Source organism: Paramormyrops kingsleyae, chromosome 7 (genome assembly GCF_048594095.1).
Source record: "Paramormyrops kingsleyae isolate MSU_618 chromosome 7, PKINGS_0.4, whole genome shotgun sequence".
Lineage (NCBI taxonomy): Eukaryota > Metazoa > Chordata > Actinopteri > Osteoglossiformes > Mormyridae > Paramormyrops > Paramormyrops kingsleyae.
Genome location: NC_132803.1, coordinates 5882252 through 5898578, shown reverse-complemented (window position 1 = coordinate 5898578; position 16327 = coordinate 5882252). Strand labels below are relative to the sequence as shown.

Here is a 16327-nt window from a genome sequence, read left to right as displayed (position 1 = left end):
TTTGAGACTCTCGTGAAAACATTGCACGGCTTTAGTTGTTTTTTGGCTGGAGGTGCAGTACAGTATGTAGTTTTTATTATTAATGTATAACTATTATGTACTGTGTTATTGTTCTGGGAACAGATCTTGTTTTTAACCTAGCGACTGCCTGTACGTGACAGAATTGTAGTGCGTCATTGCGATCAGATGCCACGGTATGATGTGATTCTGTGAGACTGCTATACAGAGAATGCATCATCCCGTCAAGGTCTAAATTGATTGTACAAGAAGGTTGAGCCCTGATATGACTATTTACTGTTTTTACGTGATGTCTGTCTGGACGCCGTAGACTGCAGTAGCCTTCGTCAATGCCGATGGGCGGTTCAGCAGTGCTCTCTCTTCCAGCCCATCACAGTCCGCAGCTCAATAGGGCGTACCATGTCTTACCCACGGGCAAAGCTATGCAGGATATGTACTGGAAAGACGTTTCAGGAGGCAAATCAAGGAGCTCCGTTTGTAAAATGTAGTTTATTCCTGAACTGCAGCTATTATGCTTTCGAATGGTCCCACTTATTGTTTGACCAAAGAAGTTACATGATTATTCAAATGATATGAAGACTATGAAATGATAATGAAAATTTGATGACAGCACAATAATAAAGCAATCATTAGACAATTACCCAGGAAGTTAAGTGTTTTAGTGTACCTTAGACTTACTGTCTTAGAAACACTTCTCGGAATATTAACATCATTCTAAATGTGGAATTTTATCACGTGAATTGAAGATGCAATTGCCATATTTTAAAACCATAAGAAGGTGGACATGAATGACCATTTGTGCTGGTAGATAATCTCTTGACAGTGTATGAATGAGGAAATACACATGACTATATGAATTTTTATTGTGTATTATGCTGAAATTGTTTCTTTGTGTTCGATATATGAAGTTTACAGTGAAACTCTGTTTTTCTTCAGTCTTCATCATATGACCCATACAAGAGGAAATATAATCTTTACAATTAAAATAACATTTTACCCTTGCATGCTATTTTAAAATGGATGTTTGTATACAGTATATAGGAACGTGCAATACATTGTAGGTATGCAGTAACAATACAATACTTAGTTTTTAAAGTATGATATAGTACATAAGGGTTACATATGTAAAGTATATTCTTGAATGCAATGTACAATATTTATGCACGGACCAGATACAATGGTTTGTAATATACAATATTTAACATAGTCATGCATGCTTTCGTGAACTGCTATGACTGTAATTTCTTTATCTACCAAGTCAGATGTAGAGTAGTTCAGATGGAGCTTTTTTGGGTGAAAGAATGAAAAATTAACTTACAAAACACTGAAAGCCGCAGAACCTGCAATGGAATAGCGAGCCAAGACACGTAAGCAGTCCACAGGTTCTGTGTGTCCACAGGTTCTGTGTGACGTTTTTCCTGTGTCGTTCTGCTTGTAGAGATTCACCGTGAAACATTCTGTTAATCGTTCACTGTAACATGGTATAGGCACAAGGTAAAGTTTTTATATAATTTGATATAAAACAGCATGATGCTTCAGCAGTCTGGGTTTGCAGCCCCAATTCTGGGTCTTCGATTTTTTCCTCTTCTCGTGTAGATGTTCTGGACTTTAAATTGTTCTTGATGGATGTCTATTTATATTATTTAGTGAACAAGATATACCTTGATTTTCACCAATAATTCCCTGGATTGGAAAGGGATTGCTGATGCAAGACGAATGCAAAGGATTACAGAACACAGGTAGGTGGATTACCATGGGATTCATGTGGACTCAATGGCTAAAGATCTCTTCAAAGGTGCCTAATTGTTTGATGGGGTCAGTCTGCATGGAGTGGCGCCTCAGAAGCATCTTCCTAGCTTTTAGATCTCTGGGGACACTGGGAGCAGAGGGGACAAGGACTTTGAGGCCCATGTTGGTCTTTGGGACCATGCCCACATTATCCACATTGACGCCGGTGACTTCAATTTGAGGGACAGGCACATGTTGGTTCAACGGTGGCAGGAATCCCGCCCGGGGGTGGGTAACATAAGCAGCAGGCAGAGCTCCTGACCCTCTGTGCTCCCGCATAGCCAATTGCTTCTCCAAGGAGTCCCGGGAGGAGGACAGGGCTGAGTAGCTGTTGGAAACGGGCAAACCCTTGTCTGGGTGTCCCTTGTAGTCTTCTGGTAGATGCCGGAGGTACTGAGAGAGCTGGGAGTCTGAGCCATAGTGGTCCACGCCAATATTCCTGCGCTGGACGATGCTGTGCAGGCTGGATATGGCCAAGCCTGGGGTGACAGCTGGATCCTTGTCTGTGGGCGTGCCTGCAACCCTGCTGCTGTGGTAGAGGTCAGGGTGTGACCTGGCGAAAGATATATTGTCGTAAGACATCTTTCGGGAAAGCCACATGCCTTGACTTCCTCCATCTCTCTCATCATTATTGGCCAGCCGCTCCAGAGTCTTGCCTAGTTTTTTGGCATGGGGACTATGGGGATTGGCACCTGGAACCCTCTGGAACCTCCTGCTGAACTTCATATAGGGCTCTTCATCTGGGGTTATATCAGGTAGATCCTTGGTTAGAGGAGAAGCTTTTCTGTTCTCTTCAAGTAGAGATGGGGGGATCTTCAACCATGGCTCTGAATGCAGACGCTGCAGGTGCTGGAGCTTTGCTACCCCGCTATGGACCAAGCCTGGTCCCCGGCTTGGGGAGTTTGGCTGTGAGGAGGCTGCACTGTCCTCCTTCTGGACTCCGAAGGCAAAGATGTTCTTCTCAGCTTGGTGGCAGGTGACAGGCCAAGGCGAGGTCTGGATCTCGATGTCCGAAAGCGACGTAGAGAGTGTGGGGCCACAAGGCCGTCGTTCTCCCAGGTCCAGTGGTGGAGGCACGTTGAGGTACTGCTTTGCCATCTGTCTCCCTGATGGCAGCTTGTCAGTGGTGATGATGATGACCTCCTTGCCCTGAGCCTTGCAGGCATCCAGCAAAACTCGGAGGGCATCCTTGTCATCGGCATGGACAGCGTAGACCAGTGCCGAGGTGCCGGAGTGGTCCTCCAGGCCGGTATCAGCACCGTTGTTGAGCAGCAGAGTTATCACTTCAGCTCCGGCGTGCTCCAGGCAGGCATGCATGAGAGCGGTTCTCCCACGCTTGTCCTGGATGTTGGGGTCGGCGCCGCTTTCTAGCAGGTAGCGCACCATCCGGATCTTGTCCGCACTTTGGGGGTCCACGTGCCGCGTCTTGCAGGCCACCATCAAGGGAGTCTCGCCACGCTCATTGCTTTCGTTGATATAGGCCCCGCCTTCCAGCAGCAGCCGTGTCAGCCGCAGGCGGCTCAGATACACGGCCTTCAGCAGGGAGTTACCGTCGGCGTGAAACTCCATGGCGCCTCCTCAAACTCAGGTCTCTTGGGAGACCGGGTCCTTCTCTACGGTACAAAAGAAAAAGTTTACTAGGTTCTTTCTTATCGCTCGGTCTTTAAAGGTTTGAAGGTAGACATATTATATAACCCTTTAATAAAAACATTAGAACGAAAAGTTTCTCACTAAAGGGTGTCATGAATTTGCAACTAATTTTGTTCAAAGGTTAAATTTCACTGTATAGAAATGTAAAGTGTTGTAGTGACAAACCAAAATAAATAATATTGGACAAACACCACTCTGTGGAATGTGCAGCTATTAGTTCATTAATCCAATTTGTTTCTTTTTCTTCAACTTAGAATGCGATTCAATGCAAAATTGAATGCCCTTAAAATCAAATGAAGAAGAAATAGATAACTATTTCACATCATAATCAGACAGCGATATTTGAAGAAGGATGCTGTCACGTTGAACTCTGCCTAGGGTACAAAGCACAGGGCTATCTCCCTGAGAACAGTAACACGCCAGGCATTGTGCCATTTGTCCTTGCCTTTGATTTCCTTTGTTAACTTATCTGTGTGCCTTGGGTTTCAAAACAAGCTTGAAAGTCTCAAGGTAAAGTACACAGAATAGAAAATGAATGGAAAAAAGAAAAAAAAATATATGGGATGTGTATAGGTAGGAGCCAACAGAAATACTCAGAGGGAGGGTCCATCCATCCATCCATCCATCCATCCATTTTCTTTAGCCACTTGTTCTGTGGAGGGTCATGGGGGTCCTTGGTCTCAGAAGCTACGAGCACAAGGCAGGGAACAACCCAGATCTCAGGGCACAAGCACTATTCATGCACACATTCACACCTGTGGACAATTTGGTAACTCCAATTCACCTCAGCATGTTTTTGTACTGTGGAGGGAGGCTGGAGAGCCCAGAGGAAGCCCCAGGAGGCCATGGGGAGAACATGCAAGCCCCACACACAGAGCGGAGTGCTGCCCCTCAAGTGTAGGGTCTCATCTGGTATTTTCCACTACTCTCCTATTGCCCTAGACACCCAAGAGCAAGTAGTATTCAAACGGACACTTGGTATTTCAGTCTAAACAGCAAGCTTGTCTGTGAGTTTATCTAAGGAATTGTAGCAAAACAAGAAATAATCAAGAAATTTTTGTCTAGTCTAGCTTATGCATGACTTATATAATGTAGAATTCAGCAGTAAAGTCCGTATGTACATATAAGTAAAAACTTTTTATTGAAAGCCATAGTTAAGGAACAAAAATGTAAATACAATGTCATCGTAAGGATCAAACTACATTTATCGGGCATTGTTGGAGGATCTATATAGAACTTTAAAACATACCATTTATGGACATCAATTCAAAAATAAAACATCTAAATGTGAATTTTGTTTATTTTTTATAGTGAAAAGATAGCAGTTGCTATGGTTACATCGATTCATAATCAGTTTGCCTAACCTTGTGCTCAAACTACAGTAGAAATGAAAAACACAGATTGAAAAGTAACACTATTGATTTGGCAACAGTGAAATAAATCTTGAAATCTTTACGTGGCCAAGGTGGCTAAACTGATTCTGTGAAGAGCAGAGCTACTTTCAGAGGACTTGACTGGATGGAATTTTTCCCACACAAAGTACATTATTTGTCTCTGTCCTTGAAATGGCTTCTGAACAGAAAGTCTATAATGCATATCTACTGCCTTGAAAAAAGTATGACAATGAGGTTGAATGTATTCAAGCAATTCCTTATATTCCTTAAATTATAAGTGTAGGCACATTTGTTAGACGGTTATACAGTTTGTAGTCCCTATGATGAACACACTTTGTTCTCTTCACTTGCCCTTGGCAGATACTTTAATTAAATTAACGGTAAAGCCACTCACGTAAAATGACAGATTTCTGAAATCAACACTCCTTTTAACTATAAGTGAGAGATAGATGTTACATAAATAGCCAAAACTGTAGCTTCACCTCTTCATTGAGTGCTCACCAGCTGACTAGAGACACGTAGAATTTTCAAGAAAAAAAGCCAAACACTGAATCTTTGGTTAACCAACTGGGGTGTTTTATCCACATGGTTTTTGACAGATCTGAATTTCATTACTGTTACTTTTACCTGGAGAAAACCAACAAGACATTTCCAAATCACAATTCTTATAATGTGAGCAAACACTCATCATGGACATTAAGGCATGCCTGCAACTTAAAGACTATGGCTGATGTCATTTTTTCCAAGTTTAATCAAAATACTGTTGATTCTTTCAGCAACAGTGATATGTACAGAAGTATGTAACTGGTGTTTATTATCATCCTTTAGTGTTGTGACTGTCAATCCCTAAAGCTACGTTTCTTATGACAAATTAAAACAGGACAGTACTAAAGAGCAGGTATGGAAATACATTAATGCATATATACATCAGCATTAATTAGAAAATAATTACCATCATTCCTGATATGGTTTTCTCCGATAGTACAGAACACGCATTGAACATTTTGAGAGTATTGTGTGACTTGCTGACCTGTGCCAATGTGCATAATGCATATTTATACTGCATACTGTCAAGCATCTGCCGTTCCCGTTTCCATGGTGCGTCGATGTGAGCAAGGAACATGAGGACGGCGGTGAGTCGCACGATGAGTCGGCCCTCCCGAGAACCGCAGCAGCGCGGAGGGGCTCTTCAGCGCGGAGGGGCTAATGGAGCAGCCAGCACTGCGGATGGAGCAGGCCCCCCCCCAGCCACATAAAGGGCCACCACTCAGCCAGTGTGCTCAGTAAGAGGCCGGCAAACTCACCACAGGGATTACGCGTTTATCCATTACTTATGGCCACAAGACGCAGGTATTGTGGGAAAGCAACTCCTGGCATGATCAGAGCTTATTGTCAAAACCCGACGCAAATGTGACAATCTGACGGCTTCAGAAACAAAACATGTTGTTCCTTCATATTAAAAATATTCTGAACCACAGCAATATGCATCACACCTATAATGCATTAAAAAGTGTACTTACCTACCAGTACTGGCTGCGCTCATACCATTGATTCCACGACCACTGTTTTTATTTCTTGGGTAGATAATTCATAATCCAGTTGGTTTAAAAAAAAAAAAAAAAAAGAATGAATGAAACTGAAATCTGTATTGACATGGAATAACTGAGAACAAATGAGAGATCTTTAAGTAAAGCTGAGCGAAACACCTGCTGCTGGCACGGACTGTAAATGTGCAGAACAGGTGTGATGTTTCCCAAGTCTCAGAAGCCAATGTCCTGCACTTGTACAAACTGGAGAGAGACCATTGGCTTGAGAGCGCAGGATCCAGCTTAGGGGGCTGGGCTTCAGCTTTGACTGACAGCAGGCACTCGTCCAATGGTGGATCTTCTCTCCGTGGCAGCAGAGGTTTGTGCTTCAGCCGTCTCTTTTATTCACTACGTATGCCAGACATCTGAGTGTGTCTCTCTGAGTGTAGCTTTGTGCATCAGCAATGTTCAGTTAGACATTTGCTTTTCCAGGCATAACACGGCTTTACTGATACCCTGTTTTTCTCTATCTCCATTCCACTTTACTCTGAGGTCTAAGGGACTCGGAGCATTTAGCCTATAGTAGCTAATAGTACAGCAAGGTATGGGTGTCCTTAGTAAGATCAGGGTTTAATTAAAAAAAACATTTTTATTTTAGCAAAGGTTTTCTCAAAGTTACAGGAAACACAGGACAAGAACACAAGACAATCGCTACCTGTCAACTGAAAACAGAGGCTACTGGCTCATATTCTTTGTGTTTTGAAATTAAGCAGCTGATTTTGTGTACGTTAAATGTTAGTTTTAAACACTTTCGTACACTTCAAACTTGTATTGAATCCCATTCTCCTCTTGTAGGCCCTCTGGCACCTCTGGAAAGCTACAAAAAAGCACAGGAAAAGAGGAGTCAGCTACAAGAAAACAAGAAAATATTAAATATAAATTAAACGTCAATAACCAGTATGAATGGAGTTTATGATACAACTCAGCATTCATTCAGTCACTATCAGTACAGGTGAGCTTGGATCCTAACCCAGCTCTAAGCACAGGGCAGGAAACTCCCCTGGATGTCAGTCCATCACAGGGAGAACAAAAACGAAGAGGCCAGTGAAGTCCGCTACCACGCTGCCCGCACATTGTCTCAGCCAGTAGTAAAGAAAATACAAAATATGTACATATTATACAAATGTAAATGCACTGCATTAACTCCACGTACATGTCAGCATGAATGAGAGATAACCAGGAAGTCATTCAAAGAACAGAGCTTATATTCAACAGTCTCTAAACTTCATGTGAGCAAAATGAATGTGATGTGCCATCAAATAAGCAAATCAAGAAGAAAGGCAAGCTTGAATGAAAAGGTATGATGGTGAAAGAAGATGGACACACACCTCGATAGCTTCCGAAAGCCATTCATGTTTATGTCAGGCAGGAAAGTGTCACATTCGAACTGCTGCAGAACTTTAGTCACAAAACAGCGACATGATCCAGGGGTCTCCATTGCTTCCTGTGAGAAAGAGAGAAGGAGGGAAAGATATGGAGTAAAAGTGTGTAAAGAGAAAGGAAAAATCATTTTATTTCTAATCTAAATATCTAATATTAGATGAATATCTTTATTTAGTTCTACAACTTCTCAGCCAAAACAGAAAGCTTTTGAACTGAACAGGGGAGGACGAGATAAATTATGAAAGGGTCAAATTAAATATCGCCATTTCTCAAAGATGAAAATGTTTCAACAAAATGTATTCCACAAGATTGATTATTTGGATACTTCGCATAATAAGCCATTCTAATTTGAATGTCTACAAATACAGAAATAAATGAAATCTGCAAAATAATTATGTAGATCTAGATAAATACTTATAACCAGATAACAATTAAGGCTCAGAAAATGTTACTACAGGACAAGTTCTGTGCACCTCCTGGAACTATGGGACCATGGCAAGTTAGCTTTCTGTACCACCAAACCAACAAGTCTTTAATGAGTAAAGAACAATGAGCCAAGTCAGGAGATCTGTAATTGAGCCTGATCGAAACAAATGTGATGTGTTCGTGCTCTCCTGAGAAATCAGGAGACACGTCCCGAGGGATTGTTAGGTTACGAAATCTTTGACCCTGGAACATCCCGAGGAAGACATTGTAAGGAACACCTTGGCAAGAAGGTTGATGACAAAAACTTCACTAACAGCATCAAAAAAGAGCTATCCCAGTGTTACGGACGTGACATTTGACTGATATTTTCAAACAAAATGCCTCAGAGCATGGACAAGCATAGTATTAGAGAGTCAAGTTGCATAACGTTTTATGTAACCAACTGGGCTGAATACAGACAAACCATGTTAGAATCACGTAGCATCCTGTCAGTTATGAATGTGACATTAAATGCAGACAATTTATGGGACGCTATACAGATTAATTTTTAAAGACACCTGTTCATTAAATTCGGTTAACGAAGCACACCACATGCTGCTGTTTTGGAAAAATATGAAAGCGATTTATAAGCACCGAAGTGGCGGTGAAGAAAAGGACAGCTCAACAGGCACGTTTCTGTTTGCTTATAATCTATTTCAGGTAAATATTCATCTGTTTTGTTTTACAGAAAGCACAATATTAAGAGCAAATATTTCGAATTATTGCGACGTGCTATCGTGCAGCCCTACTTTCAGAGTAGCTTCCGGCAAGTTTTTTTTATCTGTTTTTGTCGGCCAGATCTCGTTGCACAAGGCCAGCCACGCGAGACTAAGGGGGTTAAAGCCTCACACATCCACGGGAAAAGGGCACAGACTGTATGACTTCATGAATCAATATCAGATTATGCAAATGCAGACTGATTTGAATCGGAAAATTGTTTTTTTTTTTTAAACCCAGGTTTTATACACACACACACACACACACACACACAGTCATGCTGCACAGATGGCAGTAACAGTTGATGATGTCATACCCAAGACAGAATCTTTCATTTCCACATAGGCTGGTGTTCTTTTGATTTTTGCTCACTGCAATCATAATCAGCAGGAGACAGTACAAAGACAAGGAGCTTCAGACATGACAGTATAACATATGACATACATGACTACCTTGTAAACAGAACTACCTCCAATGACCCAAATTTGGTCAACCCTGCCAGTCAGTTCTGAAGAGTCTAGAAGTTGGAGAGCAGAACTGAAGTCGGAGGCTAGGTAGTGTGCCCCTTCTGGTGGAACCCTGCAACAACATACAAGGAGAGAGCAGGTGGCTTAGTAACAATTAAGAAGCTATCCTTGTGAGCAATTCAAACAGCAAAGGCTTCTGCTGTTATACATGAGTGAAAAATCAGAAATGTATTGTATGCAGGTCACAATGATTATTTGGAAATATTAATACCAAGAAGAAAACCTTAAATAAATATAATTAAGACATTCTAAGCTCACTGAAGTGTAAAATCACTTTTTTTTTTACACATATAAAGCTACTCCTCTTTTACACTTTAACTTAGTAAAAAGGGAGATGCAGCCTACTTTAGCTCTCTGCTGAGCACAATATTGATCCTGCCTTTCAGAGGTCTGTTCCGCTCTGGAATAGAGAACCATGTCTTCCGTCCCATTATCACCACATTTTGTTTACCTGTTAATAGAGATGAGAAATATTCTACATCTGTTACACTGAATACATAAATGTAACTGCAAGGTGGGGGCCGCGTTTCAGTAGCCGGGCATCTTAAACAGACCTGACGTGAGGGGATGCTCTTACATGGGCCACCCCGTGTAAGATGTGAAGTGGGGTGTTTTAGAAACCCGAATCACCTGACAAGCACATTCAGTCATGTCACAGTTTAAGTTAATGCCAGTCTTTAGCTACAAATGTCTAAGCCAAATGTGTAGTGAAGTGTATGATGGATGTGGGAGCAAAGAAACGTAAAATATATACAAACATTTTTATTACTAAGTCACCATTATTTACCTCTTGTTATTCAGCTGCATTAACAAGCCATTGATTATTAAAACCAGATTTGTGTACAATCCTGTTCAGGCAGGTTAGTCAGGAGTGTAAAGCAGACCAATCAGATTCTAGAATTCCATGTTGCTGTGGTATACAATTCATTATACCATTTCTTACTGGCCCAGAGGGTGTTGATTACTGTCATGCAACTACACATGTAGTTCCCAGAGCCTAAAAAAAAGATCTATATTAATGTGTTTTAATGTTTTATTAAACATGTTAATATAAAAAAAAAACCTGTATGACTTTTTACTCATAAATAAGCAGTCATTCTTACCAGGAAAAATTTTCCTTGGGTTTCAAAATGCAAGCGCCTATCTGTTGACTGTTTCTATGGCAACCTAACGGACCAGCTGCTTCCAGTGAGTAGCCTGACCAAATGTTCAGTCCACATAAGGACTATATTTTTAAGAGCACACTGGAACATTATTCAATGCTAAATGAAATGATTTTCTTCTGAAAATAATATAATAAACTAGTCTGTTAATTTATTATTTTTTGTTTGTTAGCAATGGTACAAGCCAGGGATAAATCATTTTGAGGTATGTGGTTATATGAAAATAACTTGGTTAGCGCACTGCACCACGTTGTCCCCAAGGCCACCACAAAGTAAGAGAAATGCACTGGGTCCTGGCAGGTCACAGTCCCCATGATTGAGTCCCTGACTGGTGCAGAGGGGTCGGAAGGGGCCTGGGGCAGGACCATGGCGCCTCTTCGCCCGGGCAGCCACAGGAGGTATACATCATCGGGGGGTGGGGGGGGCACTCGGGGACCTCCTCGGGTTTCCTCCAATAGCTGTCCGGATTGGCTGGCCGCCCCTTCTTGCAAGTGGGACAGGACACCCAAACTGAGTCCCTGAAGCCAATGTCCTGCCTCTGGGGGTGTCCACCGCAGCCACGCCTCCGCCATAGCCAGCTCACACACCCCTTTCAAATGTTCCTGAAGGCATCACAGGTACTCAAGACCTGTCTCCTTCAGCACCTCCGGTTCTGAGGGTGGCCCAAACACCAGGCTCACCGGCTTGTGCGGCTCCCTCCCAAATACGAACATGAACATGGCTCTCCTGCAAATGCTGGCAGGTCCCAGTCACGCCACTGCTCCTCATCCAGAAAGGCGAGCTGCACGCTGGGAGTGTGACTGATCCAGTTACCAGCTCATCGCTTTGCGGGTGAAGGGGGTGGCGCCGGTCTTCACTATGCCCGGCTTTTCGACTTCGCCAAGCTCCGGTGTAGCTGCAGGGGAAAGGGCCCAGGGTGCCTCTGAGGCACCAGCAGCCGAGGCAGGTGCCTTTCACCATCTGAGAATGCCAACGCTGGTGCAGCAGCTCTGCCTGGGGGGCTCCTCCAGGGCCCCCCAATGTGAACAGACAGCCTTAGTCTCTGGGTCAAGGGCGGAGACTTCCTTCAATCGGGCCACCTTGACTGGGGCTGGCACCAAGTAGCTCACCTACTCCACACATTTTGGTAGTCGATGACCTCAAATTTCTTGCCTCTGATGTCCACCTGCATTGCCACCACAGTTCACCTCTGGCTGCACTCCCCAATGTGGTGGCAGTGATGACAGCAGTGACGTCATGGAACCTGCTGGGCTGGAGGGTGGACCCTGAGGTCAGATCATTGGAGGAACCCCGGCTAACTGTGCCAACTGTCCCTTTGAGTTGCAGAACCTCAACAAACAGGTGAGGGATGCGTGGGAAGTGCACAGCTGCAAGCGCTGTTCACAGAGGTAGGGGTGGAAATAGCAGCAGGCCCTTGGGGGGGGGGCTTGGAGCACCGCAAACACTGCGAGACCGATCAGCGAGCACACTGCAGATGATGTCATCGGGTACACCGTCTCTGTGGAGGACGCGAGAGCTTCAGGTGAGTGAACGCTCATAAAGCTGCTGGCCCTGACGGAATCCCTGCCCATGTCCTCAGGTCAGGTCCCAGCTGGTTGCAGTGTTCATGAACATCTTCAAGCTCTCCCTGTCTGTGGTTCCTGCCTGCTTCAAATCGGCCACCATCGTCCCTGTACCCAAGTCTTCAACAAACACATCACTGAATGACTGCCGCCCAGTTGCCCTGACCACCATTATAAGCAAACACTTTGAGAGGCTGGTCAAGGACTTCATCTGCTCTGCGCTGCCTGACTCACTGGATCCACTGCAATTTGCATACCGCCACAATAGGTTCACCGATGACACCACAGCCCTGACTCTCCACACTGCCTTATCCCACCTGGAGAAGAGGGACACATATGTGAGAATGCTGTTTGCAGATTACAGCTCAGCATTCAACACTATTGTTCCCTCGACGCTGGACAGGAAACTGCGGGACCTGGGCCCTGAGCAGCACCCTGTGCAGCTGGATCCTCAACGTCCTGCCGGACAGACGCCGGGTGGTCAGACTGGGCAGCATCACCTCTGTGACACTGAACACCGGCGCTCCTCAGGGATGTGGACAGAGCCCTTACCTCTACTCACTTTATACCCACGACACAGCCGCTAACAGCTCAGCCGCTAACAGCTCAGCCGCTAACAGCTCAGCCGCTAACAGCTCAGCCGCTAACAGCTCAGCCGCTAACAGCTCAGCCGCTAACAGCTCCGACATCATGGTAAAGTTGGCAGAGGACACCACGGTGGTAGGCCTCATCACCAACAGCGATGAAATGGTGTACAGAGAGGTGTACACTGGTGCCAGGAGAACCACCTCACCCTCAACGTCGCTAAGACCAAGGAACTGATAGTGGACTTCAGGAAGCAGAAAGGAGCACACTTCCCCATCACCATCAACGGCACTGCTGTGGAGATCGTGAGCAGCTTCCGTTTCCTCGGCCCGCCCTTGGCAGAGGACCTCAAATGGACAGTTCACACGGACAAACAGTGAGGAAGGTGCAGCAGCATCTGTTCTTTCTCAGGGGACTGAAGAGGTTTGGAATGAGCTCCCGCATCCTCAGGACTGTCTATAGCTGAGCCATTGAGAGCGTCCTTACTGGATGCTTCACCGCATGGTACGGCAACAGCCCCGCCTACACCCGCAAAGCTCTGCTGAGTGCGGCGCTCTGAGAGGATTACAGGAGGTGAGCTTCCCATCCTCCGCTTCACTTCCGGCATTGTATCAGGCTACCAGGGGCATCTGGGCAAGGTAAGGCTCTAGACACTTCTTCCCACTGTAGGGTGGAAGCTTCCAGGCAGTGTTACCCAGCTCCCCTCTCTCATCGGCACACCCCGCTGGGGAACCACATCTTGCTCTTTCCAGCTAGTGTGGGCCGCGTGGCAGGTAAAGCACGCTAGATCCTTCAGATCACCCTGGGAAGGAACGATGCTCGATTCCCTCTGGCTCACTGTGTTTCTTCCTCCCCGCACTGTCTTGAGAGCCTGAACTGCTCAAGTTGGATCAGGTTGGCAATATGGCAAGTGTGTGGGTTACTTTTAAAAAATGGGCTATACTACTTTGAAAATAAAAGTCAGCTCTTTTAATACTGAACAGACTAGGAAGTCAACAATTTATGTGACACTCATACTCAGGGTTAACTCAAACTCATGCTCTCCCCAATAAAACATTACAAAGGTATAACACTTACTATTTACAACACATAGACATAAATACATGCATTTATTTGTACACTTATGCTACTTTGTACTGCGCTGTGAAGCTTGACTAATCTGAATAAATCCCTTACAAGTCAGACCTGTGGCATCACGATATTAATATAAAACAAGGTGCCTCATACTTAACCTTAAAATAAACAAACATTTTCAAACAAGAGAAATTTTGAAGCACAATGTCTTTTATACTAAACTTATGAAATACTTGACAATGACCTATGTTCACATTTACAGTAATTTTAAGGCCTAAAGTTTCTGTGTCATAATACAGATCTATGCTTCCTTGCTTTACAATGACGTAATTTGATGCACATTCTGCAGTCAGCACTGAATGTTGGTCTGTTCCTGGGCTAGTGATACACCATACGATACTTAGTGATACACCATACGATACTTAGTGATACACCATACGATACTTAGTGATACACCATACGATACTTTCCATGGATGCCGGATGATGACAGCATCCATGCAGCCCTGCTTCTCCTCTCTGCAGCGATCACGAACATAAACATCTCATACAGTGTTTAACAACATTTACTACAGTGTTTTTTTTCCTGTGTTTAATCAATAAACCTGTATTCATTCAAGTATTTACTTATTCAGTGAAGGTAGTTATTAACTTATATTCAGCTTTCAGTATTTTCCACTTACAATGGGTTAATTGGAACGTAACCTTATTGTAAGACAAGGCGCACCTGTACAATATTTCTGTTTCTAGCCCATCAATAACAACTGTTATGGATGACAGTATATGATTACGGGCTACATTTGCAAAACCCTTTCTGGACTCTGGTCACTTCTACATTGTAGGCCTATATTTGGTTTGCACACTTCATGTAGAGAACAGGATGTGGATGTTTTTTTTATTTCTCTTCTGGTGCCTGTTTTTGGGTTAATTCAAAATCAATATCAAATGATTTTATCAAGCAGCCAAGATATCAGTTGAGCCCCTAGATATCTCTGCCTTATTATCATTAAGACTTTGTTCTGTTTTTCTGTAGGGCTGATATGACATATACTCAAAGTCCACACTCGTATCACCCTGTAGATCTGTGCTCTTATCTTGCCTGCAGCAGGTTAGTAAATGGGTAACTCCATACTTTAATAATTTAAATTAGCAAACCAATGGCATCAAAACAAAGCTCAGAGTGGAAAAAGTCTGGTGACCAACTATCAACTCTAATAAATGCCTAAATGCCTAGATTATCGAAAGGGAAGAAAAAGTTCTGAATAGAGTGGGAGTACTGCGTTTCAAAATATATATACCAATACAAGTAGTTTTTTATAATGGCAAGCAGACAATAACGCAAAAGGTTTCTATTCAAAGACTAGGCTACTGGTCATAGGTATTTCACTTTTGGTATCATACCTTCTGAAGCAGTCATGGTCATCCTCTGGAAGTATTTGAATTCATTACTGAAAGAAAAACATTTCATAAAAAGCAAAAATGTTTATGAAACCAAAGTAGATTTGTGTGAAAATGTTGCTTTGAATGCCAAAATAGTTAATGACAAGAATCGATGACAACGTCAGCAGTTTAACTTAATGTTTCATAAAACTGACTAAAAAATAACACTTAACACACTACAAGATGTTGCACATTAGGCACTTATTCGCTTATTAGGCACATATCAAATTTACGAAATGAAATGTAATGTTATTAATTACAGTGATTAATTCATGTGTACGGAAAATGACATTCATTTCAGGCACAGGGGAAAATGACGTACAAATCGGACATTTGGACCTCTACACTGTTTACCTGAGTCTTTTCGGATGCCAGGGTAAGTTTCCTTTATTACCGATTCCCATGTTTGGACAGACTGCAACGATGCAGTTCAGCACGCGAGACATCGTTTTATTTTTAAGATGTAAAGTTTTAAACAGTTTCTTCCAATAAAACAACACAGCAACTCCTTCACAACTCCCGCCAAAGCCCGAGGCGCATAAAAATGACGTCACACACGCCGCCCCACAGCCACAGCACTATGGACTTTCATTGGATGGGAACGGTTTTTTGTTTTTTAATTCATTTTTTCATGAACAAAGATTTGCTCCAATTCAGAACTTACTAAGAAATTTATGATTTCAACTTATATAAGTATTATATTTTAATTTGTTCGATCATTTATCAGGTTTGGTGTTTATCAAAGGTATAACAGAAAGAACTCTCCAATACTTGAACCAGTGCGATCTTAGTTACATTTGCATCTGCTACTGCTAGGTGTATTTAATATACAAGCATATTTCGTTTGCCAGGTCAGAAAAACTCTTGTATATTCTATGTTTGAAATCCTTTCACGCTTTACTCTCACCAGATGTCGATATTGTACAACATTTGCTGGATATTACTCGCATTCTTTTAAACTTTGAAATGTACTTCA

General features: G+C 43.1%; 2 protein-coding genes across 6 annotated transcripts; both read right to left on the bottom strand.

Moving 5' to 3' along the window:
- Window positions 1-488: 488 nt before the first annotated feature.
- Window positions 489-6862, bottom strand: LOC111857769 (ankyrin repeat domain-containing protein 34B-like). 5 transcript variants are annotated; one of them, XM_072714138.1, is made up of 4 exons: window positions 6371-6862; window positions 5333-6071; window positions 4050-4143; window positions 489-3419 (listed from the first exon to the last, which is right to left on the bottom strand). In XM_072714138.1, the coding sequence occupies exon 4, from the start codon at window positions 3373-3375 to the stop codon at window positions 1789-1791; it is 1587 nt and encodes a 528-aa protein (XP_072570239.1). In that variant the 5' UTR covers window positions 3376-3419; window positions 4050-4143; window positions 5333-6071; window positions 6371-6862; the 3' UTR covers window positions 489-1788. The 5 variants fall into 5 exon arrangements, with proteins under 5 accessions (XP_072570239.1, XP_072570240.1, XP_072570241.1 ...); XM_072714139.1 differs by lacking the exon at window positions 5333-6071; XM_072714140.1 differs by lacking the exon at window positions 5333-6071 and having other exon boundaries at window positions 6375-6862.
- A 143-nt stretch (window positions 6863-7005) lies between these two features.
- Window positions 7006-15904, bottom strand: dhfr (dihydrofolate reductase). The gene is made up of 6 exons (XM_023838914.2): window positions 15706-15904; window positions 15313-15359; window positions 9874-9979; window positions 9454-9580; window positions 7765-7880; window positions 7006-7253 (listed from the first exon to the last, which is right to left on the bottom strand). Exons 1-6 carry the CDS (start codon window positions 15795-15797, stop codon window positions 7178-7180), a joined length of 564 nt encoding a protein of 187 aa, XP_023694682.1. The 5' UTR covers window positions 15798-15904; the 3' UTR covers window positions 7006-7177.
- Window positions 15905-16327: the final 423 nt, after the last annotated feature.

Excerpts from the sequence above, each read along its gene's own strand:
- LOC111857769 (XM_072714138.1), bottom strand. The coding sequence starts at position 3,375 with ATGGAGTTTCACGCCGACGGTAACTCCCTGCTGAAGGCCGTGTATCTG.
- dhfr (XM_023838914.2), bottom strand. The coding sequence starts at position 15,797 with ATGTCTCGCGTGCTGAACTGCATCGTTGCAGTCTGTCCAAACATGGGA. Across the intron at positions 9,581-9,873 it reads GTGCTCAGCAGAGAGCTAAA|GGTTCCACCAGAAGGGGCAC; the intron begins GTAGGCTGCATC and ends ATGTTGTTGCAG. Across the intron at positions 7,881-9,453 it reads GAGGTAGTTCTGTTTACAAG|GAAGCAATGGAGACCCCTGG; the intron begins GTAGTCATGTAT and ends TCTTTCTCACAG.